The sequence below is a fragment of the Oncorhynchus keta genome, chromosome 22 (genome assembly GCF_023373465.1).
Source record: "Oncorhynchus keta strain PuntledgeMale-10-30-2019 chromosome 22, Oket_V2, whole genome shotgun sequence".
Taxonomy (NCBI): Eukaryota; Metazoa; Chordata; class Actinopteri; order Salmoniformes; family Salmonidae; genus Oncorhynchus; species Oncorhynchus keta.
The window spans coordinates 40568712-40596550 of NC_068442.1; the positions used below are offsets into that span (position 1 = coordinate 40568712).

The following is a 27839-nucleotide window of genomic DNA, read 5'->3' on the forward strand; positions in this document are numbered from 1 at the left end:
ACTATGATAAATATAATCCTTTTCATGAGTGTACACTACCGTTCAAAAGGTTGGGGTCACTTTGAAATGTCCTTGTTTTTGAAAGAAAAGCAAATGTTTTGTCCATTTAAAAAAATATCAAATTGATCAGAAATACAGTGTAGATATTGTTAATGTTGTAAATGTCTATTGTAACTGGAAACGGCTGATTTTGATTGGAATATCTACATAGGAGTACAGAGGCCCATTATCAGCCACCATCACTCCTGTGTTCCAATGGCACGTTGTGTTAGCTAATCCAAGTTAATCATTTTAAAAGACTAATTGATCATTAGAAAACCCCTTTGCAATTATGTTAGCACAGCTGAAAACTGTAGTTCTGTTTAAAGAAGCAATTAAACTGGCCTTCTTTAGACTAGTCAAGTATCTGGAGCATCAGCAATTGTGGGTTCGATTAAAGGCTCAAAATGGCCAGAAACAAATAACTTTCTTCTGAAACTGGTCAGTCTATTCTTGTTCTGAGAAATGAAGGCTATTCAATGCATGAAATTGCCAAGAAACTGAAGATCTGGTACAGAGCTGTGTACTACTCCCTTCACAGAACAGTGCAAACTGTCTCGAACCAGTATAGAAAGAGTAGTGGGAGGCCCTGGTGCACAACTGAGCAAGAGGACAAGTACATTAGAGTGTCTAGTTTGAGAAACAGACACCTCACAAGTCCTCAACTGGCAGCTTCATTAAATGGTACCTGCAAAACACTGTCTCAACATCAACAGTGAAGAGGCAACTCTGGGATGCTGGCCTTCTAGGCAGAGTTCCTCTGTCCAGTGTCTGTGTTCTTTTGTCCATCTTAATCTTTTCTTTTTATTGGCCAGTCTGAGATATGGCTTTTTCTTTGCAACTCTGCCTAGAGGGCCAGGATCCCGGAGTAGCCTCTTCACTGTTGACGTTGAGACTGGTGTTTTGCGTGTACTTAATGAAGCTGTAGATATTCCATAAAAAAATCTGCCGTTTCCAGCTACAATAGTCATTTACAACATTAACAATGTCTACACTGTATTTCTGATCAATTTGATGTTATTTTAATGGACAAAGAATGTGCTTTTATTTCTATGGACATTTCTATGTGACCCTAAACTTTTGAACGGTAGTGTATGTTTCACAGTGCTGAGATTTAATTTTAAGTGCAAAGTCTCCATGGGACTATGGCACAACGTCCCAAGAACATCCTAAAAACATCCTCGGAACAAACCGGGAACAAGACAAAACCTCCGGGGACATTGACACAACATCCTGACGACTTTAGGCAACCATTTTGTGATGTCCTGGGGACGTCTTAACAACTCATTATTGTTTGCAGGGTGTCTCATATTAGCAGGAGAGAGACAGCTATAGGAGAAGAGGGCGAACGTGGGGTGAATAATATTGAAATGGGTTCTGAGTTTGTAATAATGCCCTGAACTTCAGAGGATATCAATTGTCAGGGCTCCATATTCTTTCATTTTTCTCATCAAAGTAGAATTGCATCAAGGCTTGAACTTCTCTTCTCTTTGAACTTGAATAGCCTCTTTGTGGGGGGGGGTCACCTCTGTTGGGATAAAATAACCCCTCTCAGACGAGCCCTGTCCCACCCCTACCTTCCCTCCATTCCTCGAAGTGTCTCTCTTCAAGAACATCTACACTTTGCACCACCACCACCACCCTCCCCAACTCCAGTCTTTCGTTCTAAGGGTCAGGCATCAACTCTCCCTCCCTACATGATGCTGCACTTGCCCTTGAGCTTGTCGGCACGCTTCTGCTTGCCGGAGCGCTTGCCATCGATGCTCAGACTCATGTTCCTCTTCTTCTCCAGGGTGAGCAGCTCCTGGAAGAGCTCTTTGACGTTGTAGTTCATCTTTGCAGAGGTTTCCATGAAGGCACACTTCCATGCTGCAGCCTGCGCCTCACCCTCCGTGGTCTCCACCTCACGCTGGGTTTCGTCACTCTTGTTGCCTACCAGCATGACAGGGATGGCGTCCACGCTGCCCTTGATGGCAAGCACCTGCTGGTAGATGGGCTTGAGCTCCTCCAGGGACTGGCGGCTGGTGACAGAGTAGACCAGGATGAAGGCGTGGCCCTTGGATATGGACAAGCGCTGCATGGCGGGAAACTGGTGGCTGCCCGTGGTGTCGGTGATCTGGAGGGTGCACACGCTCTTGTCACAGCTGATCACCTGACGATAGGTGTCCTCCACAGTGGGGATGTAGGTGTCCCGGAAGGTGCCCTTGACGAAGCGGAGGACCAGGGAGCTCTTGCCCACGCCGCCGGCCCCAAACACCACCACACGGTAGTCGTTGCTCTGCTCCGGCATGATGGGCCTCTTGGGGGGGGGGTTCCTAAAATCTAAGGTTTAGCTAAGACCTAAGTTTTCCTAAGACCTGTTTCCTAAGACCTAAGGAAGAGAGAAGAAAGAGAAGATCAGGTAATCAATGGAGGGGATCAGAAGCAGTAGAAAAACATGAATGCCATTCTTTGTTGATTCAAATCAAATCTAATTTTATTGGTGACGTATACATATTTAGCAGATGATGTTGCGGGTGTAGCGAAATGCTTGTAGGAGGGATTGCGATTTTTCTTGTTGAAGCTACTCCAGTGGTTGAAATGATGTGAAATGATGTCATTTCAACCAGTTTGGCCAGTTGGGACACGGCTACAAAACAACAACAACATAACAATCACGTCTGGGCAGGCTTTATTTAGCCTTTTGGTTGTAGGGCCCCCCACCTTTCGGCAAAACCTTTTAGTAGCCCCCCTCTTGACGGTGGAGAGAACCATTTAAGCTTGAAAGTTAATTTCCTGCAATTCTATTATTTGACCATGGGACGTAGAGAAAATGTTGCTGTTTTAAAACAAGTTTTCTGCAATTACACAACTTTTACCATGGTGCAGAAAGAAAAGATTGCAATTTAATAACACATTTCATGCAAGTCTACAAATTTTGCCATAATTTTTTCGCCATTTTAAAGCAAATTTCCTGAAATTCTACCCACTTTGTCATGGGGTGGAGAGAAATGTTTGCAGGTTTAAAGCAAATGCTATGCCATTCTACACATTTTGTAATGACATGCCATATTAATACCATATCTGAGTGAGAATTCAAATCAATGGGAGCGCCCTGGAGGTTACCTGGATAGACAAAGTACCAACATGAAAATGTTTAGCTGACAATGCTAATTGAGAGAGAAACTGCTGATGCATAACCACATTTCCAAAATTGCACCGGGTGTATTCTAATATAATAAAAATAATATATGCCATTTAGCAGACGCTTTTATCCAAAGCGACTTACAGTCATGTGTGCATACATTCTACGTATGGGTGGTCCCGGGAATCGAACCCAGTAAGTTGAGACCCCAGTTGAGTTGTATATACACAGTACCAGTCAAAAGTTTGGACACACCTACTCATTCAAAGGTTTTTCATTATTTTGACTATTTTCTACATTGTAGAATAATAGTGAAGACATCAAAACTATGAAATAACACATATGGAATCACTTAGTAACCAAAGAAGTGTGAAACAAATAAAAATATATTTTAGATTCTTCAAAGTAGCCACCCTTTGTCTTGATGACAGCTATGTACACTCTCAGCATTCTATCAACCAGCTTCATGAGGAATGCTTTTCCAACAGTCTTGAAGGAGTTCCAACATATGCTGTGAACTTGTTGGATGCTTTTTCTTCAATCTGCAGTCTAACTCATCCCAAACCATCTAAAATGGGTTTGAGGTCAGGTGATTGTGGAGGCCAGGTCATCTGATGCAGCACTCCACTGTCCTTGATCAAATAGCCCTCCACAGCCTGGAGGTGTGTTTTGGGTCATTGTCCTGATAGTCCCACTAAGCCCAAACCAGATGGGATGGCATATTGCTGCAGAATGCTGTGGTAGCCATGCTGGTTCAGTGTACCTTGAATTCTAAATAAATCACAGACAGTGTCATCAACAAAGCACCATCACACCTCCTCCATGCTTCACGGTGGGAACCACACATGCAGAGATCATCCGTTCACCTACTCAGGCCTGTTCTGTAAAGGGAGTAGTACACAACGTTGTACGAGATCTTCAGTTTCTTGGCAATTTCTTGCATGGAATAGCCTTCATTTCTTAGAACAAGAATAGACGGATGAGTTTCAGAAGAAAGTCTTTGTTTCTGGCCATTTTGAGCCTGTAATCGAACGCACAAATTCTGATGCTCCAGATACTCAATTAGTCTAAAGAAGGCCAGTTGTATTGCTTCTTTAATCAGAACTACAGTTTTCAGCTGTGCTAACATAATTGCAAAAGGGTTTCCTAGTGATCAATTAGCCTTTTCAAATGAAAAACTTGGATTAGCTAACACAACGTGCCATTGGAACACAGGAGTGATGGTTGCTGATAATGGGCCTCTGTACGCCTATGTAGATATTCCATTCAAAATCAGTCGTTTCCAGCTACAATAGTCATTTACAACATTAACAATGTCTACACTGTATTTCTGATCAATTTTATGTTATTTTAATTACAAAAAAATAGCTTTTCTTTCAAAAACAATAACATTTCTAAGTGACCCCAAACTTTTGAACGGTAGGTAGTATATATATAAAAACTGGTCCTGGAGACCATACCCAACACAATATCTTAATCATGGCATAAAACTAGTTTTTATCTAAATAGCATCCTCAATTACACAGATCTTGTTGTGCACTTGAACAATATATAAGCGACGCTAAACTGAGATAAACAGTGTGATTGTCACATCCTGACCATAGAGAGTCCTTATTTTCTATGGTGGAGTAGGTCAGGGCGTGACTGGGGGTTAGTCTAGTTTATTATTTCTATGTGGAGTTCTAGTTTTGTTTTCTATGTTGGTGATTTTGTATGATTCCCAATTAGAGGCAGCTGGTAATCGTTGTCTCTAATTGGGGATCATATTTAGGTAGCTTTTTTCCACCTGTTTTGTGGGATATTGTTTATGGGTAGTTAGTTGTATGTCAGCAATCCATTGTCACTGTTGTTATTAGTTAATTTTTTATGCTAAGTTTCACGATTAATAAATTATGTGGAACTCAACATGGTCCGTTTCTACAAACGATTTTGACAGTGATACTTGTTTTTCCCTTTAAAGCCAAGCTTGCCGTCATAGATTATGCAAATCAATGAGTTCTCAGATCTATCCACAGCACAGGGGGCAGAAGACGCCAAGCACATTGTCGTCAAACGTGTGTTTGATCCAAGATCTGTTTGTGCTGTCTTGCCACCTCCTATGGAGATTGCTTGGAATTGTCACGCAAACAGTTTTTGGAATGACAATTACCATAGGAATTGGCAAGACTGCAAAACATATCTCGGACTAGGCAAGTGCTTGTGCGATCCAATGTTACATGGGGGCTGCATTGCAATAATGCCAAAGAATAGAAAGGTATGGAAAACATCAACACAAAATAGTGATAGTACTATTTTTCAAATAGTAATTCAAAAATAATTATATGTACTGTATCATTAATCTTAATGTACATTAGTTGGTAATGGATAAAAAATGTATGTTAAATGCGAAACTGTAGCTCCGTAGTTGGAGTGTCATGTAGGCCTATTGCATTTTCAGGCGCGAGCTCATGTGCATGACAATGAGTGTAAAGGAGGTGGTTCAGTAAGCTATGCTTGCGTTTTAAATAACCTTGCCCAGGCTTTAGCTCAGTGGGCTAACACAATCCTGAGGTGACAGACAACCCAGGTTCAATACCAATCAGTCACACGAGCACAGGTTCAGACATACAAATAAGTACACACGTGGGAGTGTTAAGGTATGTGTCTGTGCGCAGGCATGTGTGTAAAAGATTGTGTGTTTGCTGCCATCAGCACTATAGTCAGGGTGTATTAGGAAGTCATTAATCTTGCTGTGGCTGAGCAGTGGGGTATCAGTCTTTGGGTGTGTAGGTGGAGAAACAAGGTGGAATGGAAGGGGGCCAAGCCTGGGGAGGGCTGACAGATTGCCACTCTGAGTGGGAAGATGACTGAGTGAGAGACTAAGAGGAAGAACAGTCCGGATCTAGTGTCAGAATGTGTCACGCCTTGATCTGTTTCACCTGTCTTTGTTATTGTCTCCACCCCCCTCCAGGTGTCGCCCATCTTCCCCATTAGCCACTGTGTATTTATACATGTGTTCTCTATTTGTCTGTTGCCAGATTGTCTTGTTTGTCACGCTTACCAGTGTTTGTCCTGTCAGCGCTTGGTTTTTTTTTTCTATCCCTCCTGGTTTTTGACCCTTGCCTTCCCTGTCCTGACCCTGAACCCACCCGCCTGACCACTCTGCCTGACCGTAAGCCTGCCTGCCGTCCTTTGCCCCTTTCTGGATTTCAGACCTCTGCCTGACCTGACCCTGAGCCTTCCTGTCGTCCTGTACCTTTGCCTCTGTTGCTGTAATAAACACTGTTACTTCAACACGGTCTGGGTCTTACCTTATCCTGATAAGAATGACTAATTCAAGGTTTTGGTTGGGGGGTTTGCTCAAGCATAGGGACATGGTCAAAAGAGCGTTTTGCCAGCTTTCTGTCTGTTAATCAAGTGATCACTATCAGTTCTATCTATGCACTCCAAGTGACATTAAAAACACTCAAAATATCACTTCAACTATATTACTGCAGTTTGAGTGTCAACCCAGACAATTCCAGGCAATCAAAAGCCATAACCAAGGCCATCCAGGTGACCATCAAAATGGAATATCAAGGTACATAGGACAAGACAACACTCATCTACAAGACCAGGACTTGATTCATGGGTCTCTGAAGGTTGCTGGAGCATTTTTTAAACCGAATGGTATGCCCTTAAACTCAGAGACCATAGGGGAGACAAAACGTAATATTGGATCTGCTATCAGCGAACATCTCTACCTGCTAGTTGTTGACTTTCAAAAAACACAAGATTCCAAGAATTCCTCTAAGATCAAGAATGGAGTTCCTTCAGTAAGTAGAGCAGTAGTGGAAATACCCCAGCCATTAATGTCTACTGCAGGAGAGTGCTTGACTACAGAGACACTGACATGATTGGGATTCGGATAATGGAGGGTCTAGGTATCACAAATCAACAGCTACAAGTCAATCACTGTGAATAGAGATTTAAAGGGCTACATAATAGGTAGCATACTCCACCTCTATGCCTTGCTTGTCTGGTGAGTATTTATCATTACAGCTGAGCAGGTAGAAGCAATATCATCACACCCATGATCGTTTACGTTAAAGGGATAGTCCACTCTAGCTTCACAAGGTGTGGGACATAGACTCATCTCAACATGACACCACATCTGATGTCTGAAAACATCTGAGGAACTTGAATTTTTCAAGCAAACTATCATTCGAATGTACTCTACTAGAAGACTACACCATGTTGCTCCTACCTATTCAGTGCTTTCAGCTCAGCGAACAGTAGGAGACATATTTCCCTGTGTGGGTATCTGAGCCTTGTATGTTACAGCCAAATGATTCCCATGGACCAGACAGATGCTAGATGGACCTCCGCTGTTCGTCTGTGCATGAAGGCTCCTGTGCGGCACCATGCATAGTCTGCATAATCTGTTTGTAGTACTGTTTGTAGTACATCCCACCCATTACAATGAGCCTGTTGTCCTATAGCACCTCCCACCAGTCTCCTCTGGGGTAATTTACATATTTTAGCTGGACTTTGATTAATGCATACAAGGTTGTCCTTATGCTAGTAAACAGTGAAAATAACTGGTTGTTGCTTACAGCACAATGTTAATGTTGTTGCTTATAGCATAGCTGGGTTGGTAATGAAGGTTCTGTGGACCAGTGGAGAGATAGGGTCCCCCGCCAGAGACGTTTCCATACTACCACCCCCATCTATCTGCCTATGATAGCAATGCGTAATGACAGCCTGGACACTGGTGCTCTGGGCTCCCCCTGGCCTGTATGTCTGGTGGCCAGACCATATAGCCCAAGAGGCCATTTCCAGGGAAATTCTCTCCCGGCTACGGTTACATTGTCATTTGTTCCATGATTTACAGTGCCTTCACTGTAAAGGCACTGTTCGTTCACTCCTTGACTTTCTCCTCATTTTGTTGTGTTACAAGTTGGAATTCAAATGGATTTAATTTACATTTTTTGGTCAACGATCTACACAAAATATGTCATTGTAAGAAAAATTCTAACATTTGAAAGAACTAAAATGAAAAAATAAAACACTAATATATCTTGATTACTTACAGTACCAGTCAAAAGTTTGGACACACCTGCTCACTCAAGGGTTTTTCTTAATTTTTTTAAAACTTTATTTTTTTAAAACTATTTTCTACATTGTAGAATAATAGTGAAGACATCAAAACTATGAAATAACACACAAAACTATGAAATAACACATATGGAATCGTGAAGTAACCAAAAAAGTGTTAAACAAATCAAAATATATTTTATTTTATTTTTTATTTTATTTTATTTATTTTTTATTTTTTATATATATTTTTTTATATATATATTTTTTATATTTTCACACTCTTGGCATTCTCTCAACCAGCTTCACCTGGAATGATTTTACAACAGTAAAATGGGGCGGCAGCCTAGTGGTTAGAGCATTGGACTAGGTTGCAAGTTCAAATCCCCGAGCTGACAAGGTACAAAATATGTCGTTCTGCCCTTGAACAGGCAGTTAACCCACTGTTACTAGGCCGTCATTGAAAATAAGAATTTGTTCTTAACTGACTTGCCTAGTAAAATAAAGGTATAAAAAAAGGGAAAAAAAGACAAGTCTTGAAGGAGTTCCCACATATGCTGAGCACTTGTTGGCTGATTTTGCTTCACTCTGTGGTCCAACTCATCCCAAACCCTCTCAATTGGGTTGAGGTCGGGTGATTGTAGAGGCCAGGTCATCTGATGCAGCACTCCATCACTCTCCTTCTTGGTCAAATAGCCCTTACACAGCCTGGAGGTGTGTTGGGTTTATTGTCCTTTTGAAAAACAAATTATAGTCCCACTAAGCGTGGTTTCTTTGCAGCAATTCGACCATGGAGGCCTGATTCACGCAGTCTCCTCTGAACACTTGATGTTGAGATGTATCTGTTACTTGAACTCTGTGAAGTTTGTATTTGGTCTACAATTTCTGAGGCTGGTAACTCTATGAACTTATCCTCTGTAGCAGAGGTAACTCTGGGTCTTCCTTTCATGTGGCAGTCCTCCTGAGAGACAGTTTCATCATAGCGCTTGAGGGTTTTTGTGACTGCACTTGAAGAACCTTTCAAAGTTCTTGACATTTTCCAGATTGACTGACCTTTATGTCTTAAAGTAATGATGGACTGTCGTTTCTCTTTGCTTACTTGAACTCAAATGCAGAAGGAAAGAAGGAAAGAAATTCCACAAATGAACTTTTAACAAGGCACACCTGCTAATTGAAATGCATTCCAGGTGACAACCTCATGAAGCTGGTTGAGAGAATGTCAAGAGTGTGCAAAGCTGTCATCAAGGCAAACAGTGGCTACTTTGAAGAATCTCAAATATATAATATATTTTTATTTGTTTTTGGTTACTACATGATTCCATATGTGTAATTTCAGCATTTTGATGTCTTCACTACTTTATGCAATGTAGAAAATAGTAAAAAATAAAGAAAAACCCTTACATGACAAGGTGTGTCCAAACTTGAGTAATTACATGTTAGAATCACCGTTGGAAATTATTACAGCTGTGAATCTTTCTGAGTAAGCCTCTAAGATTTGCACACCTGGATTGTACAATATTTGAACATTATTATTTTAAAATTCTTCAAGCTCTATCAAGTTGGTTGTGGATCACTGCTAGACAGACATTTCCAAGTCTTGCCATAGATTTTCAAGACGATTTAAGTCAAAACTGTAACTAGGCCACTCGGTAACATTCATTGTCGTCTTGGTAAGCAACTCCAGTGTATATTTGGCCTTGTGTTTTAGGTTATTGCCCTACTGAAAGGTGAATTTGTCTCCCAGTACCTGATGGAAAGCAGACTGAACCAGATTTTCCTCTAGGATTTTTCCTGTGCAGAACTCTATTCCATCTCTTTTTATCCCAAAAAACTCCCTAATCCTTGCAGATGACAAGCATACCCATAACATGATGCAACCACCACCATGCTTAAAACTATGTAGAGTGGTACTCTGTGATGTGTTGTGTTGGATTTGCCCCAAACATAGCGTGTTGTATTCAGGACATAAAGTTAATTTCTTTGCCACATGTTTTGCTGTTTTACTTTAGTGCGTTATTGCAAACAACATGCATGTTTTGGAATATTTGTATTCTGTACAATCTTCCTTCTTTTCACTCTGTCATTTAGGTTAGTATTGTGGAGTGATTACAATGTTGTTGATCTATTCTCAGTTATCCTATCACAAACATTAAACTCTGTAATTGATTTTAAGTCACTACTGGCCTCATGGTGAAATCCCTTAGTAGTTTCCTTCCTCTCCGGCAACTGAGTTAGGAATGACACCTGTATCTTTGTAGTGAATGGGTGTATTGATACACCATCCAAAGTGTAATTAATAAATTCACCATGCTCAAAGGGATATTCAATACCTGTTTGTTTTTTACCCATCCCTGGTCTTTGTGGTTGAATCTCCGTTTGAAATCTCCTCTCAACTGAGGGATCTTACAGATAATTGTATGTGTGGGATATAGAGTTGAGGTAGTCATTCAAAAATCATATTAAACACTACTATTGCACACAGAGAGTCCATGCAACTTATGTGACTTGTTAAGCAAATATTTACGCCTGAACTTTTTAAGATTGCCATAACAAAGGGGTTGAATACTTATTGACTTAAGACATTTCAGCTTTTCATTTTCTATTCATTTGTAAACATTTCTAAAAACACAATTCCACTTTGACATTATGGGGTATTGTGTGTAAGCCAGTGACACAAAATATAAATGTAATCAATTTTACATTCAGGCTGTGACACAACAAAATGTGGAATAGACACCTAATATTGTTTCATCACATGTGCGTCATGTTTTTTAAATAAAATAACTTACAAATAGATCAGTTCAATCTCTCTATATAGTTAATGTTAATGTTATAGTTAATGTTATAGTTAATGTTATATTTTTACTATATGAACAGAGCTTAAAGATGAAAAGATAATAAGTAATTTCACACAAAGTGTCACCTCCAGAAGAAGCTTTTTTTAGTCGCTCATGTTTAACGTCAGCCCTCTACCCACAGTGAGAGACAGATTTAGAAGAATGACTTGAAGGTCTGGTAATCAATCTACTCCCAAGATCTGGTTCATGTATGCTCGCCCTGTGCGTGTGTGTGTGTGTCTGTGCGCGTGTGTGTGTGTGTGTGTGTGTGTGTGTGTGTGTGTGTGTGTGTGTGTGTGTGTGTGTGTGTGTGTGTGTGTGTGTGTGTGTGTGTGTGTGTGTGTGTGTGTGTGTGTGTGTGTGTGTGTGTGTGTGTGTGTGTGTGTGTGTGTGTGTGTGTGTGTGTGTGTGTGTGTGTGTGTGTGTGTGTGTGTGTGTGTGTGTGTGTGTGTTCCCTCCCCCTGCATCTCTGGTATTTCTCTGTTGTGTGTATTGTTTTCTACAGATCTGGGAGATCTCTGGTTACTGTGGTAACAAGGCCCAGAGGAAAATCTATGACAGAGGAAGAGAGGGTGTGTGTGTGTGTGTGTGTGTGTGTGTGTGTGTGTGTGTGTGTGTGTGTGTGCGTGCGTGCGTGCGTGCGTGCGTGCGTGTGTGTGTGTGTGCGTGTGTGTTAAAGGAGATAGACAAAGACAGCAGAGGGGTGATGACTTGTACATTTTGGGACAGGTTAGAAACATGTCATCGCCCCTGTCATCACTCAGTTGCCATGGTTACCTGCCCACACACTTTTATGTCATATCTTTTTTCAGAGAGGTCAACAACACAACAAGAGAATGTCAGAGATTGACGTCAAATTTTCTCAGACTCTCTTTCTGAAATTGACAGTATGGCAATTCTTATCATTGTCAAATGTTTGGACCATTACTGAGAATTGACAACTTGCTAGCCATATAGAGTACCACGGTTTGAACCATAATACCCATAAAACCTAGAGGTCAAATAGGGAAATGGTTCCAATCGTTTTTCTACCATTCATTTTTTCCATGGGGGATTTTAGACACACTTAAAATAAGGGCTGTATCTTGTGTAGGCTTACCCTGGTGTTAGTCAGAGCCTAGAGTCTAGGTCTTTTTTCTATGTTTTTGTCTTTCTTTGTTTTTGGCCGGGTATGGTTCTCAATCAGGGACAGCTGTCTGTCGTTGTCTCTGTGGCTCTCATGTGTCTCTTGCCCACATGGGTTTTGTGGGTAGTTATTCTCTAGCCCTTATTTTCTAGCCCTAGCCCTCGGTTGTTCCTTGTGTTACTTTGTATTTAGTGTTCAGTGCTATTTAATAAAATGACGAACACGTACCACGCTGCACCTTGGTCCTCACCTTCTTCCGCCAACGACCGTTACACATATCCTATCTGTGTAGCGCCTAGCCATCTGCATAGATGCCTACCTACTGTAGTAACCATATTCACACCAGCATATCATATTACAGTAATAACTATCTAAAAACACAAACCACCACATTGTAAGAATGCCAAAGCTACATATCTCATCGCTCCACCACCAACATCAACAACAACAGCCAAGCTGGAGAACTCATCCAGAGAATCGTCCAGTGAACAACATGGCTTCCTCACACACACCTAATGAATGGCATTGTCTGTGGCAGGCATGTAACAGCCCAGATAAAGGGAGTAGTTCTGCCATCTCTCTTAGGCCCAGCTTAGTGCCTCTCTTCCCTGCCTGCCTCCCCCAGTGTAGTCTTGGGCTTTGTGTGGACGACACCCTGGAGAATGCAGCACGCTGTCCTGAGAATGTGTGTTTGAGCGAAACGTGCTGATGCTAACAACAGTCCAAGGTGCCACACGTGATTAAGTATATAGCCTATCCTGGGGATGAGCTATCTACGAACACACACACAAACCACACACACACAGAGAGAGAGCAATCTATAATAGACATTAAGTGCCGTCCAGACCAGTATTGCCAGAATGGTGTGGGGGAGGTAGTTGACAGACCACAACAGTATGTCAAGAGAGAGGGATTTTGATGTTATGACAATTGGGAAATAATGTCAGCCTCCAATATCTTGATTCCTGTGCATTTTGGCGAGGAAAACCATGGCAAACACAACTGCAAAACAATGGCAACACAAACACGTTCGCAGGCACGCACATCCATTTTTCAATGGTTGAAACCTTGGCTGCGATTCCCTTACTACACGTTTATAGTGGCACCCACTATCCACCACCCACCACCCACCACCCACCACCCACCACTAACCACCCACCACTAACCACCCACCACCCACCACCCACCACCCACCACCCACCACTCACCACTCACCACCCACCACCCACCACACACTACTCACCACCCACCACCCAGCACCCACCACTAACCACCCGCCACCCGCCACCCGCCACCCGCCACCCGCCACCCGCCACCCGCCACCCGCCACACACCACCCACCACCCACCACCCACCACCCGCCACACACCACTCACCATTCACCACTAACCACCCACCAATCACCACCCACCACCCACCACACACCACTCACCACTAACCACCCACCAATCACCAATCACCACAAACCACCCACCACTCACCCACTGTGCCACAACCCCATGACACTAATAGACCCATCCACAAACATGAACAACCCCTTGTTCCTCCATACCCCTGAATGTTGAGATTTGAAACGATTGAATATGTTGGAAAATTTCACACATCAACCAAAATGATTGCAGAAAAAAGTCATTGTAATATAGCGTAGGCTAGATTGGAAAATTGTCAATGGTTAAAACGTTAATATATTCTTAACATCTGATACAGGGGTCATTGATGTAGAGTTGGTTCCGGTTCGATTGGTGGTGGTAAAATGATTAATGATTCCCTATAGTGATCAAGATGTGATGATTGCCCCACTACTTTCCTAACACATGCTAAGGTTAGCGGTTATAGAGTCAGGGGTGGCAGGTAGCCTGGCGTTTAGGAGCGTTGGGCCAGTAACAATATAAAAATCTGTTTTGCCCTTAAGCATGGCAATTAACCCTAATTGCTCCAGGGTAGCCGTCAATAATGGCTGATCCCTTGGCTGGGACCCCACTCTCCGAGGGTGTCTCAGGGGGAGTGAGATATTCAAAAAACACATTTCCATTTCACACCTGTAGTGATTACCCACTTGTACATACAGAGAAACAGGACTATATAAGCACCCCCTAATTTTGATGATTATTATTATTATTATCAGGGTCTCACCTCTACAATGCATCTTTCATACATCTGTAAGGACAGACGCTGGGAGACGAGAAGCAAGTACAGCGAGTGAATATTTAATGAATAAACAGACAGGAAACAAAACACGAACAGCGTCTGGACAAGGGACACATTACGACATTAATGCTGACTCGGGAAAGAAGCTGAGGAGGTGACAGATATAAGGGAGGTAATTAATAACGTGATGAGTCCAGGTGAGTCCGATGAAGCACTGATGCGCGTAACGATGGTGACAGGTGTGCGTAATGATAAGCAGCCTGGTGACCATGAGCGTTAGCGAGGGGGAGCGGGAGCGGGAGCAGACGAGACAGTACCCCCCCCTCTAGGGGCGTCACCTGGCGTCCCACCTGGGGAAGCCCGACGGGCCGGTGAGGCATGGGAGCCCGACGAGCCGGCCGAGGTGTGGGAGCCCGACGAGCCGGCCCGAGGCATGGGAGCCCGTGGAGCCGGCTGAGGCATGGCGTGGGAGCCTGACGAGCCAACCGAGGCTTGTGAGCCTCTGGAGCCAGCTGAAGCATGTGAGCCTCTGGATCCAGCTGAGGCATGTGAGCCTCTGGAGCCAGCTGAGGCATGGGAGCCTGACGAGCCAACCGAGGCTTGTGAGCCTCTGGAGCCAGCTGAGGCATGTGAGCCTCTGAAGCCAGCTGAGGCACGGGAGCCTGACGAGCCAGCTGAGGCATGGGTGCCTGACGAGCCAGCTGAGGCATCCCCGGTTGCTTCGACAGCGGCACCCGGACCCAAAGCCACCAACAAAAACAAAAAACTCCATGATGCTTTTAATTGAGGAGTCATCATTCTGCAGGGACAGATGCTGGGAGACGAGAAGGAAATGTTCAAGGAGTGAATATTTCATGAATAAACAGACAGGAAACAAAACACGAACAGTGTCTGGACAAGGGACACATTACGACATTAATGCTGACTCAGAAAATAAACTGAGGAAGTGACAAAGAACCCATTTAGAACCTTGTCTTCTGAATGTTCTCAAATGAAAAAAGGTTCCCAGCTGAACCCTTGAAGATCTCAAGATGTTTTTGTTTGTTCTAAGAGTGTACCTTGTCAACGCTGCAATAACAAGACCTTGTCAACGCTGCAATAACAAGACCTTGTCAACGCTGCAATAACAAGACCTTGTCAGCGCTGCAATAACAAGACCTTGTCAACGCTGCAATAACAAGACCTTGTCAACGCTGCAATAACAAGACCTTGTCAACGCTGCAATAACAAGACCTTGTCAGCGCTGCAATAACAAGACCTTGTCAGCGCTGCAATAACAAGACCTTGTCAACGCTGCAATAACAAGACCTTGCCAGCGCTGCAATAACAAGACCTTGTCAGCGCTGAAATAACAAGACCTTGTCAGCGCTGCAATAACAAGACCTTGTCAACGCTGCAATAACAAGACCGTGTCAACGCTGCAATAACAAGACCTTGTCAGCGCTGCAATAACAAGACCTTGTCAACGCTGCAATAACAAGACCTTGTCAGCGCTGCAATAACAAGACCTTGTCAGCGCTGCAATAACAAGACCTTGTCAACGCTGCAATAACAAGACCTTGTCAACGCTGCAATAACAAGACCTTGTCAGCGCTGCAATAACAAGACCTTGTCAACGCTGCAATAACAAGACCTTGTCAACGCTGCAATAACAAGACCTTGTCAGCGCTGCAATAACAAGACCTTGTCAGCGCTGCAATAACAAGACCTTGTCAACGCTTCAATACTATTAATAAGCAAAGAAAATGACCTACAGTACCTGGGTTAATTACCTACAGTACCTGGGTTAATGACCTACAGTACCTGGGTTAATGACCTACAGTACCTGGGTTAATGACCTACAGTACCTGAGTTAATGACCTACAGTACCTGGGTTAATGACCTACAGTACCTGGGTTAATGACATACAGTACCTGGGTTAATGACCTACATTACCTGGGTTAATTACCTACAGTACCTGGGTTAATTACCTACAGTACCTGGGTTAATGACCTACAGTACCTGGGTTAATGACCTACAGTACCTGGGTTAATTACCTACAGTACCTGGGTTAATTCTTTGAATTAGAACATCCCATTGGGGGACCCTCCTGATGTCCAAGTGGGGGACCCTCCTGTCTGAGGTGTTCAGTGTCCCGTCGTAAAAGACACCTCACGCTCTGCCCTACTATGGCCTCAGTCTATAGCCCCCTCGCCTGTCATCGCAGCAGGGGACCAGCTGAGCTCTCCTGCTGCGGCCTAGCATCACAACCCGGGGCCTTTGTCTGGTCACGCTACTTTGCTCTGGTCTCCTGATGCGAGGCCTTTGCCTGGTTCCTCAGCCTGGGTCTGGCCTGTCCGGTGGCCACCGCCTGTTGCTGCTCCGTGAGGCCAGCCACCCAAGTATCCAGTCTCAGACTCCTTGTTGAGCTCTGTCGCTGCGACCTTGAGGTCTCCAGTCCGACTGTCCTCAGCTGACCCCATGATGTGGGTCAAGATGACTCCTGTTCCTCCGCTGGGGGTCTCACCTGCCCTCACTGCCGAGGTCCTTCTGTTGCCTGTTTCTTGGCAGAGGTTGGCGCTCCTCTTCCACAACTGCTGCACAGCCTGCACTGGTATCGGCCTCATCAAACAGCCAGGTTCGGTGATCTCAAACACCTACTTGCTGGGGCGGCCAGATGCACCAAAAAAACAGTTCCTGCTTGACCAGATGCCTATGCTCTATGATGTTTCTGACGGGGTGGCCAGACACACTCAAGGACTGGACTTTCCCTTGTCTGACTCCTTCACAGCTCTGCCTTCCTGTCCAAGTGAATGAACACACACAAGTGACCTTATGATAGAGCCTTTTGTTTAGAGTTCACATTTACACAGTACATGTGGGGGTGGCTGATAAAAAGGACATTTCTGATTTAGCAGTTTCAGCACCACTTAACTATTAGTTAGTTGCACTTGCCCGACACCCCTTATTTTCTTATTAGTCGTACCTGCAAGTCACCCCACTTGTATTGGCCAATCACATTTCGCCTTTCCCCGTGCACCTCACTCAACCCCACTCCCGCCGTCAGAGTGAGATTCCGGTCAGAAGAGAATGGACTCGTTGGACTGTTTCCTCAAGTGTTTTTGTAATCGCCTGTGTGTTTGATTTTGTCCCTTACGTTATATATCATGTCATAGCAGTATAGAGATTGTATATACTATGTCATGATGTGTATTCTAGATAGCAGCATGTATACTGTCCTTCCACCGGCTACATTATGGGCCTGTATACACTGAGTGTACAAAACATTATGCTCTTTCCATGACATAAACTGACCAGGTGAATCCATGAGAAAGCTAGGGTCCCTTATTTAGGTCACTTGTTAAATCCATTTCAATCAGTGTAGATGAAGGGGAGGAGACAGGTTAAATGTTTAAGCCTTGAGACAATTGAAACATAGGTTGTGTACACTACCGGTCAAAAGTTTTAGAACACCTACTCATTCAAGGCTTATTCTTTATTTTTACTATTTTCTACATTGTATAATAATAGTGAAGAAATAAATCAAAACTATGAAATAACACATATGGAAACATGTAGTAACCAAAATAGTGTTAAACAGATCAAAATATATTTTATATTTGAGATTCTTCAAATAGCCACCCTTTCCCTTGATGACAGCTCCGCACACTTGGCATTCTCTCAACCAGCTTCATGAGGTAGTCACCTGGAATGCATTTCAATTAACAGGTGTGCCTTGTTAAAAGTTCATTTGTGGAATGTCTTTCCTTCTCAATGCGTTTGACCGAATCAGTTGTGTTGTGACAAGGTAGGTGGTATATAGAAGATAGCCCTATTTGGTAAAAGACCAAATCCATATTATGGTAAGAAAAGCTCAAACAGCTCTCCTCTCCTTCCAGACTCACATTAAGCATCTCCAATCCAAAGTTAAATCGCAACAAAGCCTCCTTCACTCATGCTGCCAAACATACCCTCGTAAAACTGACCATCCTACCAATCCTCGACTTCGCCGATGTCATTTACAAAATAGCCTCCAACACTCTACTCAGCAAATTGGATGCAATCTATCACAGTGCATTCCGTTTTGTTACCAAATATACTACCCACCACTGCGACCTGTTTGCTCTTGTTGGCTGGTCCTCGCTACATATTCATCGCCAAACCCACTGGCTCCAGGTCATCTATAAGTCTTTGCTAGGTAAAGCTCCGCCTTATCTCAGCTCAGTCACCATAGCAACACCCACCCATAGCACGCGCTCCAGCAGGTATTTCTCACTGGCTATCCCCAAAGCCAACACCTTCTTTGGCCGCCTATCCTTCCAGTTCTCTGCTGCCAATGACTGGAACGAATTGCAAAAATTGCTGAAGTTGGAGACTTATATCTCCCTCACTAACTTAAAGCGTCAGCTGTCAGAGCAGCTTACCGATCGCTGCAGCTGTGCACAGCCCATCTGAAAATAGCCCATTCAACCAACTACCTACCTCATCCCCATATTGTTTTTGTATTTCTACTTGCACATTCTCATCTGCACATATATCACTCCAGTGTAAATTGCTCAATTGTAATGACTTCTATTGTGTTATTGACTGTATGTTAGTTTATCCCATGTGTAACTCTGTGTTGTTGTTTTTGTTGCACTGCTTTGCTTTATCTTGGCCAGGTTGCAGTTGTAAATGAGAACTTGTTCTCAACTGGCCTAACTGGTTAAATAAAGGTTAAATAAAATAAAATAAAAAATAAGCAAAGAGAAATGACAGTCCATCATTACTTTAAGGCATGAAAGTCAGTAAATACGGAAGACTTCAAGCACTTTGAAAGTTTCTTCAAGTGCAGTCGCAAAAACCATCAAGCAGTATAATGAAACTGGCTCTCATGAGGACAGCCTCATAAATTGCAGCCCAAATAAATGCTTCACAGAGTTCATGCAACAGACACATTTGTGTGAATCAGGCTATCATGGTCGAATTGCTGCAAAGAAACCACTCCTAAAGGACACCAATAAGAAGAAGAGACTTGCTTGGGGCAAGAAACACAAGCAGTGGACATTAGATGGGTGGAAATTTGTCCTTTGGTCTAGAGTCCAAATTCGAGGTTTTTGGTTCCAACCGCTGTGTTTTTTTGAGACGTGGAGTGGGTGAATGGATGATCTCTGCATGTGTATTTCCCACCGTAAAGCATGGAGGAGAAGGTGTTATGGGGTGGGGGTGATTTGCTGGTGACACTGTCTGTGATTTATTTATAATTCTTCAAGGCACACTTAACCAGTATGACTACCACAGTATTCTGCAGCGATACGCCATCCCATCTGGTTTGGGCTTAGTGTGACTATCATTTGTTTTTCAGCAGGACAATAACCGCAAAATCAAACAAGTATTTAAATCAAATCAAACAAGTATTTAAAGAGCAGCAGTAGAAAAACAATAGCGAGACGATATACAGGGGGGTACAGAGTCAATGGGCAGGGGCACCGGTTAGTTGAGGTAATATGTACATGTAGGTAGAGTTATTAAAGTGACTATGCATAGATGGTAACAAAAGAGAGTAGCAGCGGTGTAAAGGGGGGGCAAAGCAAATAGTCTGGGTAGCCATTTGATTAGATGTTCAGGAGTCTTATGGCTTGGGGGGTAGAAGCTGTTTAGAAGCCTCTTGGACCTAAACTATGTGCTCCAGTACCGCTAGCCGTGCAGTAGCAGAGAGAACAGTCTATGACTAGAGTGGCTGGAGTTTTTGACAATTTTTAGAGCCTTCCTCTGACACCTCCTGGTATATAGGTCCTGGATGGCAGGAAGCTTGGCACCAGTGATGTACTGGGACGTTCGCACTACCCTCTGTAGTGCCTGAGGCTGAGCAGTTGCCATACCAGGCAGTGATGCAACCATCAGGATGCTCTCGATGGTGCAGCTGTAGAACCTTTTGAGGATCTGAGGACTGATGCCAGATCTTTTCAGTCTATTGAGGAGGAATAGGTTTTGTCGTGCCCTCTTCACAACTGTCTTGGTGTGCTTGGACCATGTTAGTTTGTTGGTGATGTGGACACCAAGAAACTTGAAGCTCTAAACCTGCTCCACTACAGCCCCGTCAATGAGGGAGAGGTTGTTGTTCTGGCACCACACGGCCAGGTCTCTGACCTCCTCCCTATAGGCAGTCTCGTTGTCTCACTGTTGTGTCATCGGCAAACTTAATGATTGTGTTGGAGTTGTGCCTGGCCGTGCAGTCATGAGTGAACAGGGAGTAGAGGAGGGGACTGAGCACGCACCCCTGAGGGGCCTGTGTTGAGGATCAGCGTGGCAGAAGTGTTGTTATGTTCGCAGTTGCAGAGGGAGGTGTTTGGTCCCAGGGTCCATAGCTGATTGATGAGCTTTGAGGGCACTATGGTGTTGAACGCTGAGCTGTAGTCAATGAATAGCATTCTCACATAGGTGTTCCTTTTGTCCAGGTGGGAAAGGGCAATGTGAAGCGCAATATAGGTTGCATCATCTGTGGATCTGTTGGGGTGGTATGCAAATTGGAGTGGGTCTAGTGTTTCTGAAATAATGATGTTGATGTGAGCTATGACCTCCTTTCAAAGCACTTCATGGCTACAGACGTGAGTGCCAAGGGTCGGTAGTCATTTAGGCTGGTTACCTTAGTGTTCTTGGGCACAAGGACTATGGTGGTCTGCTTAAAACATGTTGGTATTACAGACTCGGACAGGGAGAGGTTGTAAATGTCAGTGAAGACACTTGCCATTTGGTCAGCGCATTCTAGCAGTACACATCCTGGTAATCCGTCTGGCCCCACGGCCTTGTGAATGTTGACCGGTTTAAAGGTCTTACGCACATCGGCTGCGGAGAGCGTGATCACACAGTCATCCAGAACAGCTGGTGCTCTCATGCATGTTTCAGTGTTATTTGCCTCGAAGTGAGCATAGAAGTACGTAGAATGTATGCACACATGACTGTAAGTCGCTTTGGATAAAAGCGTCTGCTAAATGGCATATATTATTATTATTATTAAGTAGTTTAGCTCGTCTGGTAGGCTCGTGTTACTGGGCAACTCTCGGCTGTGCTTCCCTTTGTAGTCTGTAATGATTTGCAAGCACTGCCACATCCGATGAGCGTCAGAGCCGGGGTAGTAGGATTCAAGCTTGGTCCTGTATAGACGCTTTGCCTGTTTGATGGTTCGTCGGAGGGAATAACGGGATTTCTTATAAGCTTCTCGGTTAGAGTGCCGCTCAATGAAAGCGGCAGCTCTACCCTTTAGCTCAGTGTAGATGTTGCCTGTAATCCATGGTTTCTGGTTGTGGTATGTACATACAGTCAATGTAGGGACTACGTCATCGATGCACTTATTGATGAAGCCAATGACTGATGTGATGTACTCCTCAATGCCATCGGAGGAATCCAGGACGTATTCTAGTCTGCGCTAGCAAAACAGTCCTGTAGCTTAGCATCCACTTCATCTGACCACTTTTTTTATTGATCTTGTCACTGATGCTTCCTGCTTGTAAGCAGGAATCAGGACAATAGAATTATGGTCAGATTTGCCAAATGGAGGGTGAGGCGGAGCTTTGTATGCGTCTCTGTGTGTGGAGTAAAGGTGGTCCAGAGTTTTTTCCCTCTGGTTGCACATTTAACATGCTGATATAAATTTGGTAAAACAGATTTAAGTTTCCCTACATTAAAGTCCCCGTCCTCGCCTCTGGGTGAGCGTTTTATTGTTTTCTTATGGAGGAATACAGCCCATTCAATGCTGTCTTAGTGCCAGCCTCAGTCTGTGGTGGTATGTAAACAGCTACGAAAAATACGGATGAAAACTCTCTAGGTAGATAGTGTGGTCTATAGCTTATCATGAGATACTCTACCTCAGGCGAGCAATAGCTTGAGACTTCCTTAAATATCATGCACCAGCTATTATTTACAAAATACATAGTCCGCCACCTCTTGTCTTACCAGACGCCACTGCTCTATCCTGCTGGTACAACGTATAACCAGTCAGCTGTATGTTGACAATGTCGTCGTTCAGCCACAACTCTGTGAAGCATAAGACATTATAGTTTTGAATGTCCCATTGGTAGCTCAGTCTTCTGCAGAGGTCATCTATTTTATCGTTCAAAGATTGCACGTTTGCGAGCAGAATGGAAGGAAGTGGAGGTTTATTGGATCAACTACGAAATCTCAAAAGGCAGCCCGCCCTCTGGTCTCTTTTTCTCTGCCTCCTCTTTATGCAAATCACAGGGATCTGGGCCTGTTCCCGAGAAAGCAGTACATTATTTGCATCGGATTCGTCAGACTCGTTAAAGGAAAAGAACTATTCTTTCAGACCGTGGTGAGTAATCGCAGTCCTGATGTCCAGAAGTTATTTTCGGTCACAAGAGATGGTAGCGGCAGCATTATGTACAAAATAAGTTACAGACAACGCAAATAAACTAACAAAAAACACAATCGGTTGGGGACATTTAAAACGTCATCCTTATTCTCAACACACCTCCAGGCTGTGTTGTCACGCCCTGGTCGAAGTATTTTGTGTTTATCTTCATGTTTGGTTCAGGCCAGGGTGTGGCATGGGGTTTTTGTATTGTGGTGTGTTTTGTCTTGGGGTTTTGGTATGAATTGGGATTGTAGCTAGTGGGGTGATCTAGCAAAGTCTATGGCTGTCTGGAGTGGTTCTCAATCAGAGGCAGGTGTTTATCATTGTCTCTGATTGGGAACCATATTTAGGCAGCCATATTCTTTGGTTGTTTTGTGGGTGATTCTGTAACGGTTTTCTAGGTGTGGTGAAGGAGAGTCGGACCAAACTGCAGCGTGTAGATTGCGATCCATGTTTAATGAACAAAAAACGTAACACGAATCTAAAACACAAACACTACAAAACAAAGAACGTAACGAAAACCGAAACAGCCTATACTAGTGAAAACTAACACAGACAGGAACAAGGACACTAAGGACAATCACCCACAAAACAACCAAAGAATATGGCTGCCTAAATATGGTTCCCAATCAGAGACAACGATAAACACTTGCCTCTGATTGAGAACCACTCCAGACAGCCATAAACTTTGCTAGATCACCCCACTAGCTACAATCCCAATACATACCAAAACCCCAAGACAAAACACACCACAATACAAAAACCCCATTCCACACCCTGGCCTGAACCAAACATGAAGATAAACACAAAATACTGCGACCAGGGCGTGACATGTGTAAAGGCTATTTTACCAAGAAGGAGAGTGATGGAGTACTGCAGCAGATGACCTGGCCTCCACAAACCCCCCGACCTCAGCCAAATTGAGATGTTTTGGGATGAGTCGGACCGCAGAGTGAAGGAAAAGCAGCCAACGAGTGCTCAGCATATGTGGGAACTCCTTCAAGACTGTTGGAAAAGCATTCCAGGTGATGCTGGTTGCGAGAATGCCAAGAGTGTGCAAAGCTATCATCAAGGGAAAGGGTGGCTATTTGAAGAACCTCAAATATAAAATATATTTTGATTTGTTTAACACTTTTTTGGTTACTACATGACTCCATATGTGTTATTTCATAGTTTTGATGTCTTCACTATTATTATACAATGTAGAAAATAGTAAAAATAAAGAATAACCCTTGAATGAGTAGGTGTTCTAAAACTCTTGACCGGTACTGTATGTGTGCCATTCAGAGGGTGAATGGGCGAAACAAAAAATGTAAGTGCCTTTGAACAGGGTAAGGTAGTAGGTGCCTGGCACACCGGTTTTGTGTCAAGATCTACAATGCTGCTGAGTTTTTCATCCTCAACAATTTCCCATGTGTATCAAGAGCGGTCCATCACCCAAAGGAAATCCAGCCAACTGGACAGAACTGTGGGAAGCAATGGAGTCAACATCGGCGAGCATCCGTGTGGAACACTTTCGACACCTTCTAGAGTCCATGCCTTGAAAAAAATGAGGCTGTTCTGAGGGCAAAAGGGGGTGCAACTCAATATTAGGAAGGTGTTCTTAATGTTTGGTATACTCAGTGTGTATTGAATGTAAGTCAGTACTCATGTTTATCTTTCTATTCTTTCTACATGGAACCTCTTCTTATAGACTTTCACGTCGGTGAGCTGTCAAAACAGAGGACTGTGTGGTGTGGTTGAACCCAATATCTAATAAACCTGTTCGGACAGACCTGTTCGGACAGACCTGTGGTGACTGAAATCTATCCATTGGCACCTAATAGCTATCTACTAGTTAGTGCCCATTCTACATGGTCCCCCCCCAGATTGGACCTTTAGTATTTTTCTGTTACATTCCTCAGTCTCCCTGCTGTTTTTCTTTCCCCTGTGTTATGTGCATGGATTTGCTCAGGTAAACTAAACCAGGGGTGTCAAACTCAATCAGGGCACGGGACAAACAGCTTATTATGTTTGTTTTTCAACAACAGAAAATAAGGGAATAAAACTGGCCCAAACTGCCAATTGTTTTATTAGAAAAGATTGGGACCTTTATAATATCCTCTTATGTACATAGGATGCTGTATTGAAACAAAATAAGATATTTGTCCAGCCTTTGCTGCTATGCTTGCAGATGTGCATAATATGCTGTGACCCTAATCAAAAAAAGTATTGAATTACTCCAAATAACAAAAACGTACCTATAGGTTGTTGTGACATTTAAAAGTAAAAGTTTTTCATTTTTTCACTCTCCCTCCACTGAGTGCTGTCGGGACACATGAAAGCAGCGCAATTGAAGTTAAATTCACGAATGCGAGCACATTAGGCTGTAATTTCATAAATTAGAATACTCAACTGTTGACTCATTTATGCTCGCTTGTTTGTCCTATTGCCCAGGAGTAGTAATTTATACCCGCGTGTGAATCCTTTATCTTGTAACTTTTTGACAACCAAGATGACATTTTATGTAGGCTACAGCAATGACCGGTTGGAACTGCAACTTGGCATGGCCATTTCTTCTACAACTTTAGTTCGGGTAAAAGACTGATGATTTGATACAGAGCGCAGGCTGGCTCGTGTGTTGGTGGGTGTGAGGCAATGCCGTTTGGCTTGCAGCACTTTGACAGTGCTTGCTGTGACTTGTAGTGCAGCGCGTTGCGGACTGCATGGAAGTGGGCCAAAATGAATTGACAACCCAAATAATTGCGCAGGCCAGATAGGAATGTGTCACTGGCTGGATTCGGCCCGCGGGCCTTGTGTTTGACGCGTGACCTGAACCCCGTAGAAAATGTATGACATAATTGCAACCACGCGTCTTGGATAATCATCTAGGTATTTGACTTAACGGGCCAAACTACTGATTTAACGACACTAAATCCAAGCATCAATCACTCATTCATGGCATAATGTTTGGCGGCTACCTCCCCATTGTGGGTTGAATGTACGACACGTTGATGGCCCTGCATCACACGCTGTTATGCTACACAAACACACACTCCGCATTGTAGCACATTCCATATGCATGTCCATATGATATTATAGCAGCTACGATAGCCCTATAAAACAGTGAATCCTATGGTAAACTATGGGAAGTCAGAAATGAGATATAAATCCTAATCACATTAAGCTTATATTTGCAAAGTTTATTGTGGGGTTAACTTTGATAGAGAAATGTAGGCTTTCGAGCCCTGCATAACACAAACTTATTTGAACACAACGGTGGTTGTCGGTCCGTCAGACGCATCTGATTTCATTCATAAACTTGTCTTGAAAAACGCCGCGACAGTGTCTCGTCCTATGACCAGGTATCATTATCACACGGCAAAACAAAGGATTGGCCTCATGATACCGCTGTAACATGTAGCCAAACGCAAATTAAAAATGTCCACCAGATACTGAACAATGGAAATTAGAATGTTGAATGAGTCAGTAGGCTAGATTAGTGGGCGAATGGAGAGTGAGTGAATGAATGGATGGACGTACGTGTTGAGTTGAAATTAATCGAACTTACCTTAAGCTAACTTCCCCAGATCCGTTGTGATTTTGCGGATTTACATATGCCTGCATGTAACACTTGTAAAAAAATACATTGATGCTAGAGTCCTTGTATAGTGGGCTAATAGCATTTTACAGTATGCGTGATGTGCTGTTTAGCCACGTCCTCCTCTTTTTACTGCATCTCTCTCTCGCTCTTTCTGATTTAAACCCCCTGATGCCAAAGATAGGAGGTGCTTTACTTTCTATTTCGTCTCTCATCGAATACTGACGCAAGCGAATGGGCAGATCAATTCCAGCAATCTTGCGCTCTTGACACTGCTTCCTGCTTTTGCTGAAGATGTAAACTCCATCTTTCAGCTCAGCGTCTGAGATCTGTCTCTCATTCCACTCTGTCTTTGTCTTTCTTCTTTTCAATACCTAATATGGTTGCCTGATTCAATCTTTGTAATTATTTTTAGGTTATAGACTATTATTGGTGAAACCTCAATCGGTTTATTGTTTAGATCTGACATCAATATACACTACATGTTCCAAAAGTATGTGGACACCTGCTCGTCGAACATCTCATTCCAAAATCATGGGCATTAATATGGAGTTGGTCCCTTTGCTGTTATAACAGTCTCCACCCACTCTTCTGGGAAGGCTTTCCATTAGATGCTGGAACATTGCTGCAGGAACTTGCTTCCATTCAGCCACAAGAGCATTAGTGAGGTTGGGCAGTCAGTGTTCATTCATCCCAACGGTGTTCAATGGGGTTGAGGTCAGGGATCTGTGCAGGCCAGTCAAGTTCTTCCTCGCCGATCTCAACAAACCATTTCTGTATGGACCTTGCTTTGTGCACGGGCCTTCCCCAAACTGCACAGAATCGTCTAGAATGTCATTGTATGCTGAAGTGTTAAGATTATCCCCTCAAATCAAATGTTATTGGTCACATACACATGGTTAGCAGATGTTAATGTGAGTGTAGCTGTGGCGAAATGCTTGTGCTTCTAGTTCCAACAGTGCAGTAATATATAACAAGTAACCTAACAATCCCACAATAACTACCTAATACACACAAATCTAAGTGAAGGGATGGAATAAGAATATGTACATATAAATATATGGATGGGTGATGACCGAGCAGCATAGGCAAGATGCAATAGATGGTATAGAACACAATATATACATATGAGATCATGGTGGCGCCGGAGGAGATGGCCGCCGTTTTACAGTCTCCTAACCAATTGTGCTATTATGGTTTTTCTCACGATATTTGTAAATGATTTTGTACATAATGTTTCTGCAACCGTATCTTTCGGCAGGAAAGAGCTTCTGGATATCAGGACAGCGATCACTCACCTCGGATTAGACAAAGATTTCTTCAACAACAACAACAACAGCAGCAAGCAGGACTCACACGATATTCTCCAAAGAACTCACAGGGCAGACATCCCAATTATTCACAAAAGGAAGCGACGCAGAGGACAAAGAGCCGAATGCCTCGTCCAGACCCGCAGAAGACAACTAGGAAAGCTGCCGTTACCGTCAATATTACTTGCCAATGTGCAATCATTTGACAATAAACTAGATGAGGTAAGATCACGAATATCCTACCAACGGGACATAAAAAACTGTAATATCCTATGCATCACGGAATCGTGG

General features: G+C 43.3%; 1 protein-coding gene across 2 annotated transcripts; it reads right to left on the reverse strand.

Annotated features, from left to right (window-relative positions):
* Nucleotides 1–1558: 1558 nt before the first annotated feature.
* Nucleotides 1559–26725, reverse strand: LOC118400791 (GTP-binding protein Di-Ras1). 2 transcript variants are annotated; one of them, XM_035797791.2, is made up of 2 exons: nt 26209–26720; nt 1559–2410 (listed from the first exon to the last, which is right to left on the reverse strand). In XM_035797791.2, the coding sequence occupies exon 2, from the start codon at nt 2327–2329 to the stop codon at nt 1733–1735; it is 597 nt and encodes a 198-aa protein (XP_035653684.1). In that variant the 5' UTR covers nt 2330–2410; nt 26209–26720; the 3' UTR covers nt 1559–1732. The 2 variants fall into 2 exon arrangements, with proteins under 2 accessions (XP_035653684.1, XP_035653685.1); XM_035797792.2 differs by lacking the exon at nt 1559–2410 and adding an exon at nt 14381–15143 and having other exon boundaries at nt 26209–26725.
* Nucleotides 26726–27839: the final 1114 nt, after the last annotated feature.

What these genes read in the sequence shown, in the direction of transcription:
- LOC118400791 (XM_035797791.2), bottom strand. Translation starts at nt 2,329, where the DNA reads ATGCCGGAGCAGAGCAACGACTACCGTGTGGTGGTGTTTGGGGCCGGC.